This window comes from Megalobrama amblycephala, linkage group LG2, assembly GCF_018812025.1.
Source record: "Megalobrama amblycephala isolate DHTTF-2021 linkage group LG2, ASM1881202v1, whole genome shotgun sequence".
Taxonomy (NCBI): domain Eukaryota; kingdom Metazoa; phylum Chordata; class Actinopteri; order Cypriniformes; family Xenocyprididae; genus Megalobrama; species Megalobrama amblycephala.
The window spans coordinates 37,794,330-37,808,800 of NC_063045.1; the positions used below are offsets into that span (position 1 = coordinate 37,794,330).

General features: G+C 37.6%; 2 protein-coding genes across 3 annotated transcripts; both read left to right on the plus strand.

Annotated features, from left to right (window-relative positions):
* Nucleotides 1–212: 212 nt before the first annotated feature.
* ptgdsa (prostaglandin D2 synthase a) lies at nucleotides 213–5,741 on the plus strand. 2 transcript variants are annotated; one of them, XM_048174398.1, is made up of 8 exons: nucleotides 213–372; nucleotides 979–1,118; nucleotides 1,227–1,303; nucleotides 1,514–1,624; nucleotides 1,727–1,828; nucleotides 3,218–3,243; nucleotides 5,466–5,506; nucleotides 5,556–5,741. In XM_048174398.1, exons 1-6 carry the CDS (start codon nucleotides 280–282, stop codon nucleotides 3,241–3,243), a joined length of 549 nt encoding a protein of 182 aa, XP_048030355.1. In that variant the 5' UTR covers nucleotides 213–279; the 3' UTR covers nucleotides 5,466–5,506; nucleotides 5,556–5,741. The 2 variants fall into 2 exon arrangements, with proteins under 2 accessions (XP_048030355.1, XP_048030348.1); XM_048174391.1 differs by having other exon boundaries at nucleotides 5,466–5,741.
* Nucleotides 5,742–6,914: 1,173 nt separating this feature from the next.
* Nucleotides 6,915–13,231, plus strand: LOC125257729 (alpha-1-microglobulin/bikunin precursor). Its single transcript, XM_048174383.1, has 10 exons — nucleotides 6,915–7,076; nucleotides 8,169–8,311; nucleotides 8,478–8,554; nucleotides 8,635–8,751; nucleotides 9,779–9,880; nucleotides 10,091–10,137; nucleotides 10,489–10,564; nucleotides 11,909–12,076; nucleotides 12,789–12,965; nucleotides 13,087–13,231. Exons 1-10 carry the CDS (start codon nucleotides 6,966–6,968, stop codon nucleotides 13,113–13,115), a joined length of 1,047 nt encoding a protein of 348 aa, XP_048030340.1. The 5' UTR covers nucleotides 6,915–6,965; the 3' UTR covers nucleotides 13,116–13,231.
* The last annotated feature ends 1,240 nt before the right edge of the window (nucleotides 13,232–14,471 follow it).

The following is a 14,471-nucleotide window of genomic DNA, read 5'->3' on the forward strand; positions in this document are numbered from 1 at the left end:
TTATAGTTTTTATTCATATTTTTTTCTGTATTACATTTTAATTTTAGTTGAAGTTTTAATAATTTTGAGTTAAGATTCATAAAAGAACATTTAAATGACTTTGTGGCCTGGAAATCTTAATATTTTTATGTTTTAAACATGACCTTCAATGAATGGTCCTTCTGTTAGATGTGTGTTCTGGCGTGCGATTGGCAGGATTGTTGAGGGGGGAGGAGCTAATGTGGTTGGCACCCTGAATAGTCCACAATCCCTGGCTGTGTTCCTCTCTACAACGTAACCATGAAGATCGCCTTGGTGACCATTTTTTTGCTGATGCTCCTGACAGACATCCACGCCAAAGTCCAGCCTCAGAAAAATTTTGACCTTCAGAAGGTGAGAACTTTAGCCTTGCGCTTTACCTGATGTTTTGGAGGCTGGAGCTTTTTAGATGCCTTTATCTGTTGGACAGTAGTAATGCTGCTGGTTATGGACTATATTAGCAAAACTGTTGTCTTAGATTTGTACAGCTGAATAATGTTTATATGATGTTTGTTTCATGTTTGAGTTCTTTTCTAAATACTGACATGGACAAGCTGTTGTTCCATGAGGAGGAGGGTAATGCTCTACAGGGCCGTTTCAGGGGACAAACTCAGACAGCGATTGCATTAACTGAAGAGACAGTGCAGACAAACAAACCTCAGGGCAAAGGTCACTCGCTCAGTGTTGCAACAAAGAACGGCTGATTTCTGCCAAGCGTTTGAGGCATCTTCATGAGATTTTATGAAGAAGAGTTGGTTGTTGAGACACTGAGACAAATATTTTGGCAGTTAATGAACAGACAACACATGGTTCTGCTATATATGATACTGATTGGACATTAGTAATCAGGATTAATATTTTTGGTTGGATTCAGAGGTGACCTCTGTTCTTTTTCCAAAACATCCTTGTCAAATGATGCTTATTATCTTGAGGTTTAATATGTGGATTGCGTTGGCTCAGTTTGCAGGGAAGTGGTATCGGGTGGGTCTGGCCTATGATTCTCCAGGCTTCGTGCCGTACAGAAACAGACTCACTATCTCTATGGGCATAGTGGAGCCAAAGGAGAATGGGGACGTCAACATGACCATGTGGAGTTTAAGGTGGGGGACACTCATTTTCACCTATGATTGTTTTCAGACAAAAATATATAATTATTATGTTATATTATACTCAGACATTGTGTGATGATTGCATGTGATTATATGCAGGTCTTCTGGTTGTCAGCGTAAGGTCTACGTTTATGAGAAGACGTCTGTGCCCGGCGTATTTAACTACTACAGCACTCGTGAGTCAACAATAAATATGAGACATCATAGCAGAATGTTTGACTGATCAGGGTAGCATTTCCCAAAAGCATCATAAGCCTAAGTTGATCGTAGCTCCGTTGGTGTCAATGGTTATACGACCAACTTAGGCTTACTATGCTTACTCTGCCAGATCAGATCAGACACTGAGAAAATGATACTGCAGTTCAGATTTGTATTGTTATCTGAAGGTCACAGAAGGGTGAAGGATGTTACTGTGGTGGAGACAAACTATACTGAATATGCGCTGGTCCTCAAACACAAGAAGATTAACAAGGAGTTCACACAAGTGTCTCTTTACGGTGAGCCTGTGATTAACAACAGCATGAGCTGAAGTGGACTTCTCAAATATAGCATCTCGGGAGGGTGTTTTTGTTCTTCTGACTTTCTGAATTTGGCTGTAGGTCGTACTAAGAAGTTGAGGGCAGATCTGATGGAGAAGTTCAGAGCGTATGCCACAGCTCGAGGATTCTCCAAAGAGTCCATCCTGACTCCACCAGCTGCTGGTAAAACAAATAAATCACTTACACCTACAACTTTATCTGGACATGTCTGAATGTCAGAGTGCATCAAATAACAAAATACTAAATAATTTATTTTAAGGAAAGACAACACAAGAACACTTTTTAAGCAAAATATTTCACATAAAGAGGTTCTTTAGGGTTTAAATAAAACTTCAAATTGATGACAAAAAGTATTTGTGCAGACAGTGGCTCATGTTCGCTAATATGACACATACAGTTTGATATTTGGTTTGATATCTACAGTACAGTCCAAAAGTTTGGAACCACTAAGATTTTTAATGTTTTTAAAAGAAGTTTCGTCTGCTCACCAAGGCTACATTTATTTAATTAAAAATACAGTAAAAAACAGTAATATTGTGAAATATTATTACAATTTAAAATAACTGTTTTCTATTTGAATATATTTCACAAAGTAATTTATTCCTGTGATGGCAAAGCTGAATTTTCAGCATCATTACTCCAGTCTTCAGTGTCACATGATCCTTCAGAAATCATTCTAATATGCTGATCTGCTGCTCAAGAAACATTTAATGTGTACAATTGTACAAAATATTTGTGTACAATATTTTTTTTCAGGATTATTTGATGAATAGAAAGTTCAAAAGAACAGTGTTTATCTGAAATCTAATCTTTTGTAACATTATAAATGTCTTTACTGCCACTTTTGATTGATTTAATGCATCCTTGCTGAATAAAAGTATTCATTTCTTTCATTTCTTTTCAAAAAAATAAAAATAAAAATTCTTACTGACCCCAAACTTTTGAACGGTAGTGTATAATGCTACAGAAGCTTTATATTTCAGATAAATGCTGTTCTTTTGAACTTTCTATTCATCAAGGAATCCTGAAAAACAAAGTACACGACTGTTTTCAACATTGAAAATAATCATAAATGTTTATTGAGCAGCAAATCAGCATATTAGAATGATTTCTGAAGGAACATGTGACACTGAAGACTGGAGTAATTATGCTGAAAATTCAGCTTTACATCACAGGAATAAATTACTTTGTCAAATATATTTAAATAGTACACAGTTATTTTAAATTGTAATAATATTTCACAATATTACTGTTTTTTACTGTATTTTTAATTAAATAAATGTAGCCTTGGTGAGCAGACGAAACTTCTTTTAAAAACATTAAAAATCTTAGTGGTTCCAAACTTTTGGACTGTACTGTAACTCAGTGAGACATTAAGACATTTCTAAGTGTGGTCGAAATGTCCAAATACTTTTTCTTTCAAGATTATACATGTATGACAAACAAATATTTGCTCAACAACAAGTGATAACCGATGTGTGACTGAACTTTTGTTCACAAATCATTTAAATGTTTATCACCTAAATTTCTCATTTTTGTTTTTCTTTTTAGAAAACTGTCCTCCTTCAGGAAATTAGGTAAGCGAGAGCTTTTAATCTACACTGAACAAAATTATAAACGCAGCACTTTTGTTTTTGCCCCCATTTTTCATGAGCTGAACTCAAAGATCTAAGAGTTTTTCTGTGTACACAAAAGGTCTGTTTCTCTCAAATATTGTTCACAAATCTGTCTAAATCTGTGTTAGTGAGCACTTCTCCATTGCCAAGATAATCCATCCACCTCACAGGTGTGGCATATCCGAAAACCAGTCAGTATCTGGTGTGACCACCATTTGCCTCACGCAGTGCAACACATCTCCTTCGCATAGAGTTGATCAGGTTGTTGATTATGGCCTGTGGAATGTTGGTCCACTCCTCTTCAATGGCTGTGCGAAGTTGCTGGATATTGGCAGGAACTGGAATACGCTGTCGTATACGCCGATCCAGAGCATCACAAACATGATCAATGGGTGACATGTCCGGTGAGTATGCTGGCCAGAACTGGGATGTTTTCAGCTTCCAGGAATTGTGTACAGATCCTTGCAACATTGGGCCGTGCATTATCATGCTGCAACATGAGATGATGGTCATGGATGAATGGCACAACAATGGGCCTCAGGATCTTTTGAATGCATCTCTGTGCATTCAAAATGCCATCAATAAAATGCACCTGTGTTCGTTGTCCATAACATACGCCTGCCCATACCATAACCCCACCGCCACCATGGGCCACTCAATCCACAACGTTGACATCAGCAAACCGCTCACCCACACGCTGTCTGCCATCTGCCCTGTACAGTGAAAACTGTGATTCATCTGTGAAGAGAACACCTCTCCAAAGTGCCAGACACCATTGAATGTGAGCATTTGCCCACTCAAGTCGGTTACGACGACGAACTGCAGTCAGGTCGAGACCCCAATGAGGATGACGAGCATGCAGATGAGCTTCACTGAGACGGTTTCTGACAGTTTGTGCAGAAATTCTTTGGTTATGCAAACCGATTGTTGGAGCAGCTGTCCGGGTGGCTGGTCTCAGATGATCTTGGAGGTGAAGATGCTGGATGTGGAGGTCCTGGGCTGGTGTGGTTACACGTGGTCTACGGTTGTGAGGCCAGTTGGATGTACTGCCAAATTCTCTGAAACGCCTTTGGAGACGGCTTACGGTAGAGAAATGAACATTCAATTCACGGGCAACAGCTCTGGTAGACATTCCTGCAGTCAGCATGCCAGTTGCATGCTCCCTCAAAACTTGCGACATCTGTGGCATTGTGCTGTGTGATAAAACTGCACCTTTTAGAGTGGCCTTTTATTGTGGCCAGCCTAAAGGGGGTCGCACACCGGACGCGAAGCTTGGCGCTGCGCAGCATCACGTCTCGGGTAACGCACACCGGCCGCGCACATTATATACGCACAAGCTCAATTTTGAATCGATTCCTGATAGAAGAGCTGCACAATGAGAGTGTTTTACGTCAACAGGGAAACCTTACATATGCCTATGCTTTAATATTTCAAACTGAGGTTAGTGTACATGGAAAAATGGCACAACAGAGCAAAATGAATGATAACACTACGTTTATTGTACATTTTTAGACTTTATTCAAGCTGTTAAACTAAAAATGTAAAACTAATGTATCTTGCAGCACAGGGTGAAGTCAGTATGTACATTAATGACGATTTGAGAGAAATATAATATACATTTAATGCAGAACAATGTACATGGCGCTCTGTGGCGCGGCAGGATTTTGAACAACTTCCTGAGTCGTAGCTGCGCGCCGCGGACAGGCGCCGAATGTCGCCGCTGGTGTGTGTACACTCATAGAAAACAATGTGTTCGAATTTTAAAGACGTGGCGCGGCGCTGAGCTTCGCGTCCGGTGTGCGACCCCCTTAAGGCACACCTGTGCAATAATCATGCTGTCTAATCAGCATCTTGATATGCCACAGCTGTGAGGTGGATGGATTATCTCGGCAAAGGAGAAGTGCTCACTAACACAGATTTAGACAGATTTGTGAACAATATTTGAGAGAAATAGGCCTTTTGTGTACATAGAAAAACTCTTAGATCTTTGAGTTCAGCTCATGAAAAATGGGGGCAAAAACAAAAGTGTTGTGTTTATAATTTTGTTCAGTGTAGTTTATCGAACGCCATTTTCTCATCAATAACCTATAGTTATTACCTAATATTCATTTAGTTTGGAAAATGTGTATTACATAGTGCTTCTTATCACATTGTGTTTTACTTTTTTTTCGTCTCTCTTTCAGTCCCTAATCCCATTTAGAGCTGGAGGCCACACGTCCTTACCTTAATGTGCCAAAATGATGTGACAGTTTGTAATACTGCAACTGACGTCATTATGGTTTGCTGTGCTATAAAGCTGACAAAAAATTCAACCTAGAAACAGAAGCGGACATACAGAAAGTGGTCACTTCTCTGATGATCTTGGCTGGCAAAAATAAAAGACTCTTGTTTTTTTATGTCATGTTATTAACATCTGCCATTATATTTAAGCATAAGAAATTAAAATGAATGTGTAAATATGTGGGAATGTTAATGTGTGTACAGTACATCACTTCTCTTGTGCTAAAGGTTTTCTCAGGAGAGTGTTTCTTAGACGCGAGCGGCGCGACATGACAAAAGCAAATAGAATCCATTATAATCAGTGATGCCGTCTACACTGGATGCGGCGCGACAGTAAAGCTGATGATGCCCCGTTCTGTTTCTGACGTACTTCAAGCGCTCGTGCTACTTAGACGAAGAACAAATGGATGTGCAACCTTCGCTTTGTCGCGTCCAGTGTAGACCATAGATATAGATGTAAATGCCTTATTAGTGGCTGTTTCTATGGGTCGCTATATTTAAGCCATACGCCATAAAACACCGAACTGTGAACATTCGAGAACAAGTTGACTGAACGCCTGCAACCGTAGTTACACGAAAATCTATATTTGCAATAGACTTCAGCAGATGATTTTGCTAAACGAACACAATACAAGATGGAGGTGTCAGCTAACACAACATTAAAAAGCTACCATAGTAAAATTAAAAACATTAAAAAGTACCATAGTAAAAACTTGTAATATTGAGTAAAATCATATAAAACACAAAACAATACATTCTCACATTTGAAAGGTTATCCAATTTTAATCTCTGCGGTTTCACAACCAGAGGCTGTGCAATGTTATGGCATGTGCTGTGAATGACTACATGCTAACCGTTCCAAGATGGCTGGAGTTCTGATGTGTCTGTCTGGAGCGGCCGAATGTGGCGTTTACGTTTACATGTAGATAGCCTGAAGCTGTTGCGGCACAACGTGACGTATGCCATTTTTGTGACAGATGTTTGGTTATTGTAATTAAAAATCTAATTCTGTGAGGGTATGGTATTTGTTGCAGAGCAAATCTGTTTTTTGTTTGTTCGTTTTTTCTTTGTTTAGTTCTAAATGTTCATTATATAAAGTCACTCAACAACAAAAAAAACAAAACAAGATTAAGCCTTTTTGACTCTTACATAGGCTACTGAATTGTGGGAATATTATCCAATTATTTAACAGAATTTGTCAAGAGTTTCAGCCAAAACAAAAAGGAACATAAGCCACAGGTTGGAGTCAATAGACTGATAAGAAGAACTTTGTTCTATTTGTTTTGTTGGACTGGTTTTGGGGGTGGTGTTGCACACATGGCCTGCAGGTCGATGTCCTGTGGATGGAGTGGTTCTCGCTTGGCTTTGGGATCAGAACTTCATTTGGATCACAGACAGACAGAATGATGCGTGTTGTTCTGGTGTTTCTGCTTCCCTTCCTGGGACTGTTGCATGCTGGGCCTCTGCCCGATGAACCCGTTCTCCAGACCCAAGAGAACTTTGATGTAAACCGGGTAAGTTCTTCCTTTTGGAAGTTTAAGAGACTGTTTGTCATTAGACAAGACTACTTGTTTATACTATATATAATATATATATATATATAAAAGATTTTGACCTTTTGTGACAACATGCCCCAGTGGTCACAATGTATGTCACGGTTGTCACAATGGAAACTTATTGTTTATTGACACAAATGTTTTGAAGAACACTTTTAAGTTAAAAAAAAACACCTGTATTTAAACGTTTTTATAGGCTATTTATTTGCATTTTAGCAATATATTATATTGTAATAATATAAAATATTTTTTTGAGAAAAGTATATAAAGCAAAAAAGATAATAACATACAATAAATACAAACTTTTCTTTAACATGAAACACAAAAAATCACATGAAACAGGTTAAAAAATAGGTTTTGAAGGCTACTTATTTGCGTTTTAGCTATTTTTTGCTTTGTAATAATTAAAATACAATATTTTGAGGGAAAAAATTAGGCTACATACAATATATACAATCTTTTTATTTTAATATGAAACAAAAATGAAGCAAAGCAAATCATGAAATAGGCAAAATATTTAATAATTAATTTTATTAATAATAATAATTGTATACAATTGTAACATGTAAAATATTTGTGCTGCCGACCAACCTAACGTTATGCAAAATGTTCAGTTGAAATCTATTGTCGACTCTTTAGCAAAAATATAAAGTATATTGTAATAAAAATCTTGTAAAATTAATTTGTAGATCCTCCCTACATAGTGAATTTGGTTTGTACACATTTCAATAACTATTCTTCGATCTACCACCAGTATTAACTAAATGACTCTCTGGCTATTGCACAACATGTAAATAATTATGTAATAGTTTGCCCTGTTACACTAAATTTGGTTGCCATCACATTTGGTTGACACTTTTTTTTTCATTCTTGTTATGAATATGCAGATTATTTTGTTATTATTTTCATAATTATCATTGTATTCTGTAAATTCAGTGGTTCTCAACCAGGGGGCCTCAACAAACGTCCAGTAAAAGTAAAAAGGGTGGAGATCCACTGTTCTAATTGTCCTTATTTCTCCTTATCTGACCTCCTCTGCTCCACCACAAGTTCATGGGAAAATGGTATGATATTGCGACAGCATCCACGTGCCCTTGGCTCAAGCGTCATAAGGGAGACGCAGCCATCGGCTCAATGGAGCTGCAGACCAGTGGCTCGACACAGACCATCAGCATGACCCGCATCGGCCTCAGGTATGACAGAGTGATGCAGGGAATCAGCAACAAACATTAGATTAATATTACACCAATTGAACAATGCAGCCAACTGGTGTGAAATTATTTATTTTATTTTATACCCTCAAAAGAAGTCTGTGTGTCATGAGACCCAGTATGACGGCATTATTTGTTTATTTTTCAGACATGGGACCTGTAAGTCCATCAGTGGAGAATATCAGATGACCAAAACACCTGGAAGATTTCACTACCACGTTGCGAGTGGGTACAATACCACAGCTGTCAATTATTCCGTTCATTTCACTGTTATCTGACTGTTGTTTGTGTATTTTGGCCTGAAGAGTGGAATGCTGATGTGGATTCCTACGTGGTTCACACAAACTACGATGAGTATGCTCTGGTGGTGATGTATAAACAAAAAACGGGCGGTGAAAAATCTACATCTGTGAAACTCTACGGTAAAACTACTCTTTTATTCTTGGAAAACATTTAAACTTCTTTTTTTCAAGATGAGCTTTGACCTCAAATCAAGATAAGGGCATGCCTTATATATTATTTCTGGGGATTTTTGGGGGGCTAATATTACCCACACCCCTTGTGCTGAGGATGATGAGAAGGAGTTTGTGATGGTTTGCTGGTTCCCCGCTCAGTTGAAGAAAATAGTGAGGAATGTGAGGCAAAGTTGCCACTACAATTTTTAAATGTATGAACACAAAAAAAAAAATGAATTTAGCTAAATGCTAATGCTAACATGCAATCAAAAACAGTATGAAACAAAGAAGTGTGCATTAAAACACCATTCTATAATTTTTGTCTATCATTTTTACTCACACTCTCACTGAATGACTTTAGTTCACTTTGTCAATAGCATACTAACACAGTACGTAGGCTGTGTGTGTTAGTCTATGTTTACCTTATATACTGTTTAAATTACATTACATAGAATTAAATGCTGTTTAATTAAAAAACTTTTTAAGTAATCAAGGAATAAATAAATGAATGCCATTCACATGCAATATGTGGTCATGTGACTACATGTGGCATACTGCGGTTTTAATCATGGGCTGCACCCAAAATCGCATACTTCAGTACAAAAAGAGTAGTGTCTGAATTCACAGTATCCCATGAAGCCACGGGAGAGGATTAATGAATGGCAGTGACACAACTGACGCTGTTAGGTCACATGACAACGACAGATGTAGTTCATGCACACAATACTGCACATTCATACTGCACACAAGCATTCATGCAATATAAAACTTTTTAATGGTCTAGAAGTAATTACTTATTCAGAAGAACCTACTCAATGCAGGTTTGGACGTAGCCATGGAATAATGTCTACTGTTCACTATTTTGAATAATAGCAGGCAGAATACAGTGTTGTTCAGTAAGTAATAAGCTGGTATTCAGTTCTGAACATAGCCGGTGTGATCACCTGTATTTGTGCTTGTAAACAATAATAAACTAGTTATACTCCCCCTGTAGGGCGTACCATGCAACTGCGGCCCACTCTCATCGAAGACTTCAAGACTCTGGTGGCTGAACAGGGAATGAGCGAAGACACTATAGTTATCAAAAAGAACAAAGGTATCCCCATGGCCATGACACAACCCAGACAGCAACATTGTGTGCCCCAGATCTGGCCCACATCTGGTACATGTGGATTACACGCGGACCAGATGTGGGCCGGATCTGTGCCGAAAATATGTTGCTGTCAGGGAAACCAATGCAAAACACTCCTTTTATTCTGATTCTGTGTTATTATTTGTACCTTTTCTTCCTCCTCTGTGGCATCAGGGGAGTGTGTTCCAGGCGAGCAGGCCACACCAGAGCCACAGATTCAGGTGAAGAGCTCGTGATCACAAGAAATGAAAACAATACTTACAGCATAAACAGTGAATATTTTCATTTTCAAGCAGTAGTTCTTAATTTCAAAAATAAAAATCCATCATTTACTCACACCCATGTTGTTCCAAACCTGTATTTTTGCAGACCATAAAAGGTGAATATTTGAATAATTGACTTGTCGCTATAAAAGTGCTTGTAAACTAAGTCTGCTATAGCTATGTTAACTAACATGATGAACAAAACACTAGGGTTGGTAAATAATGACAGAATTGTAATTTAGACAGAATTATTTGTCTAACTCATAGAAGCTTCGTTAATAATCCTGTTATCTGACTCGCTCACAATAGAGGGCGAGGAGGAATGTGGTTGTAGCGCCCCCTGAGGAGGGATCGGGCGATGACACGCCCATGTTCAAAGGACCTGGTGAGTAATAGTGCCACTTATGTGCTTTCTTCATATTTAGAAGGAAATCATCATGATTCATACATGGGAAGTTCACAAATAACTTTTATAGATTGCTTAAAAAAAATTTTAAAATTAAAAATTTTGATTTTTAGCATTGTATAAGAGAAAGTGTATATATTTTGAGGTACATTTGTATGTTGTGACTGGACCTTATTATTGAGGCAATAAAAAGACGCATATAATAATTAAATAAAAATGTGAAAAATGCCTTTTAAAATACTTTTTGGAGTATATTGCATGATTGGATGGTTATCTGCACAGTTGGGCTAGTTTAGAGGAAATGTGTTTCGCTTATTTGTGCAGGTTTCAAAAATATGTATAAAATTATGAAAAAAAAAATCCCTTTCTATGAGCAACTAAAGTTTACATTACAGTTCAAAAGTTTGATGTCAGTAAAATGATTTTTAAAGGCTGCAATTATTTGATCAAAAATACAGTAAAAACTTCAATATTGTTAAATATTATTACAATTAAAAATAACTGATTTCTATTTTAATATATTTTAAAATGTAATTTATTCCTGTGATCAAAGCTGAATTTTCAGCATCATTACTCCAGTCTTCAGTGTCACATGATCCTCATTCTAATATGCTGATTTGATGCTCAAGAAACATTTCCGATTATTATAAATGTTGAAAACAGTTGTGCTGCTTCATATTTTTTTCTGGAAAACATGATACATTTCTTCCAGGAGACTTTGATGAATAGAAAGTATAAAAGAACAGCATTTATTTGAAATATAAATATTTTGTAACAATATAAATCTCTTTACTGTCGTTTTTGAGCAATTTAATGCTTCCTTGCTAAATAAAAGTATTAATTTCTTTCCAAACTTCTGAACAGTAGTGTATCTTACATTGTTTTTAGTTTCTTCTAAAGATTACATTATGATTCAAAAATATTGCTTTAATTGTAGTAAAGTGGGTCACTCTTTATATTAGGTGTCTTTAACTACAATGTTTTTACATTAAAAAAAAAAAAGTACGTATTGTGTCCATGTTGTGTTGCAAAAGACTTTTTGCTGCTATTGAAGTGGGATACGGGTAGGTTAGAGACAGGTTTGGTGGTATGGTTAGGTAAGGGAAAGGTCAACAGTGTAATTATAAATGTAATTACAGAAAATTAATTACATATGTACCTATATGCAGGTATTTTTAAATACAATGTAAAAACATATATGTACAAAATAATTGCATTGCATCAAATGATTTTAATGAATTTAAATGTTACTACATGGTAGTTAAAGACACTTAATATAAAATGGGACCGTAAATTGACCTGTGTATGTATGTGTGTCTGTAGAAGCATGTAAGGCTGAGCCAGATTCCGGCCCGTGCTTCGGAATGTTGCAGCGCTTCCATTATAACTCGTCCATCATGACCTGTCAGGTGTTCACCTTTGGAGGCTGTATGGGGAATCAGAACAACTTTGAGACTGAAAAGGAGTGTCTGCAGAGCTGTCGCACTGAGGGTGAGTGTGTGTGTGTGTGTGTGTGTGTGTGTGTGTGTGTGTGTGTGTGTGTGTGTGTGCGTGTTTTTGTGATTTATGAGGACACAAATTTGTATAATGACATTACAACATAAACATGAAATATGAGGACATTTCATGAGTCCTCATGTTTAAATTAGCTTTAAAAACATACTAAACAATGTTTTATTAAAAATGTAAAAATGCAGAATGTTTTCTGTGATGGGTAGGTTTAGGGGTAGGGGTAGTGTAGGGGGACAGAATATACAGTTTGTACAGTATAAAAACCATTACGCCTATGGAATGTCCTCACTAAGATAGCAAAACAAACCTGTGTACGTGTGTGTGTGTGCGTGTGTTTTTACCTGGTATTCCCTACGTTATGGGGACCAAATGTCCCCAAAGCATAGTAATACCAGTAAATTTTGACCTTGTGGGGAAATTTACTTGGTATCAAATCACACTAAATGTTTTGAAAATGTAAAAATGCAGTAAGTCTGTGATAGGTAGGTTTAGGGGTAGGGTTAGTGTAGGGCGATATAATATAAAGTTTGTATAGTTTAAAAATCTTTACTCCTGTGGAAAGTCTCCATAAAACACGCAAACCTGTGTGTGTGTGCCTGTTTATGAGACCGGTGTTTTTGTGTTTGTGGTCCAAAGATGGATTACGGCCTAGCTGAGAGGTCTTAATATATACTATATTTTGTCCATCTAGCTGCCTGTAGACTGCCCATGGACGCTGGTCCTTGTAAAGCATTCTTAAACCTGTGGGCTTTCGATTCTTCTGCGGGAAAGTGTGTGTCCTTCAAATATGGAGGCTGCAAGGGCAATGGCAACAAATTCTACAGCCAGAAGGAGTGTGAGGAGTACTGCGGAGTTATGACGAGAAATGGTAGGACACACACATTGCACTGGGGGGGGAAACACTTTTTTTCATTAATATAATTGATCAAAACTGTAAGGAGAAGCTCATATTGTGATACTTGTGTCATTTTGTTATTATGGATTTGCAGGAGATGACGAATTTCTCGCAGTGAACTGAGAATGGTGTGAATAAGAAAGGAGCATTACTTCGTTTAAAACAGAAAAATGCAACATGGATCAGTTTCCAACGGGCATTTACTTCAACATTAACACAATAAATAGACACCAAACCTGTTCAATTTTCTGATTGTGCATTTCATTTTTATACATTTTAAGATACTTTGCTTCTGTTGAGGATTTTATTTATTTATTATTGGGATGTGCTCTATTTTCTTCTTACTGGATAATTTCTTACAGTTGCTCCTGGATTCCCCTACTGACAGTGGCCAGGAGAGGTCAGTGTTGTCTACTGAAGGTGATCTTCTTACCAGCTCTAGATTTTGGAGTTGTGTAAAACTGCCTGCTGATCTGATTTCACTGCTGATCTGTGACCAGTTTTATGGGTTTTGTAATAATGCTGAAGCATTACGTTCAGGCTTACAAAGCTGATCCTGCATACGGGCAAAAAGAGTTTGGGCAAAGTCCCCAGCAGCCCTGCCAGGCTTCCTGCCCGCTGTTTCTCAGAATTCACGGCTGGTGATGTTGCTGTGAGAATGCTGGGAATATCCGGAGAGGAAAAAGGAACTGACGGCTTTCAGTGACCTTCCGGCCAGGGCCACATCACCTGCTCACACACACCCTCACACAGAAACAAATGCACTGAAGCTGTAGACAAGCATGTACAGTGGCTGCAAAAACTATTTGGACTCTTAATGTATGCCTAAAATGTCTGAATTTCATTGCATTAGTTAGAAAATATCAAACCAAGTCTGCGCTCAAATGTTGCTGGTGCTTTTCTCAGAACTAACTTCTCATTTCTGAGTTATTTTTGCTGTTACTTTTACGTGATTTTACTGGAGTCAGTTCTCCTCAAATCATGCCAGTGTCCTAGCAGAGTAACCACAGGTGTAGTTTCACTAACCGTGATTCACTAATGTTTGTCAAGTACAAAAGTGTCCACAATGAAACTGCACAATTGATGTACTCATATAAACACACAAACATCCGCATTTACCAACACATGCTGATGCAGCAAACACAAACCCACAAAGCTACAGCACACTCATAAACACATTTTCAGTTTTACCCAACCGCGCATACAGTGCAAAATCTGAACTTCTTTAGAAATCACACTCATTTGTCACATGCCACAGGCGTTCACACAAAAGGCACTGTGAAAACAGAAAGAGAAAATAAACATTTGAGCGGCTACCCCTATCTTCACTACCAGTTTATTTCAAACCCACATCCACCTACTGTATAAATAAAGATGTATAAATGATTATTAGTGATTTATTTTAAAACATGCTGCTGGCACTCATACTTGTTGGGGATTTCAAAAAATGGTGTTTATCGCCCTGCATTTTTTTGTACA

What these genes read in the sequence shown, in the direction of transcription:
- ptgdsa (XM_048174391.1), top strand. Translation starts at nt 280, where the DNA reads ATGAAGATCGCCTTGGTGACCATTTTTTTGCTGATGCTCCTGACAGAC. An exon ending in CACACAAGTGTCTCTTTACG is followed by an intron (nt 1,625 to 1,726) that starts GTGAGCCTGTGA and finishes ATTTGGCTGTAG; the next exon opens with GTCGTACTAAGAAGTTGAGG. An exon ending in CCTGACTCCACCAGCTGCTG is followed by an intron (nt 1,829 to 3,217) that starts GTAAAACAAATA and finishes TTTTCTTTTTAG; the next exon opens with AAAACTGTCCTCCTTCAGGA.
- LOC125257729 (XM_048174383.1), top strand. Translation starts at nt 6,966, where the DNA reads ATGATGCGTGTTGTTCTGGTGTTTCTGCTTCCCTTCCTGGGACTGTTG. An exon ending in AGAACTTTGATGTAAACCGG is followed by an intron (nt 7,077 to 8,168) that starts GTAAGTTCTTCC and finishes CTCCACCACAAG; the next exon opens with TTCATGGGAAAATGGTATGA. An exon ending in GCAGAGCTGTCGCACTGAGG is followed by an intron (nt 12,077 to 12,788) that starts GTGAGTGTGTGT and finishes TTGTCCATCTAG; the next exon opens with CTGCCTGTAGACTGCCCATG.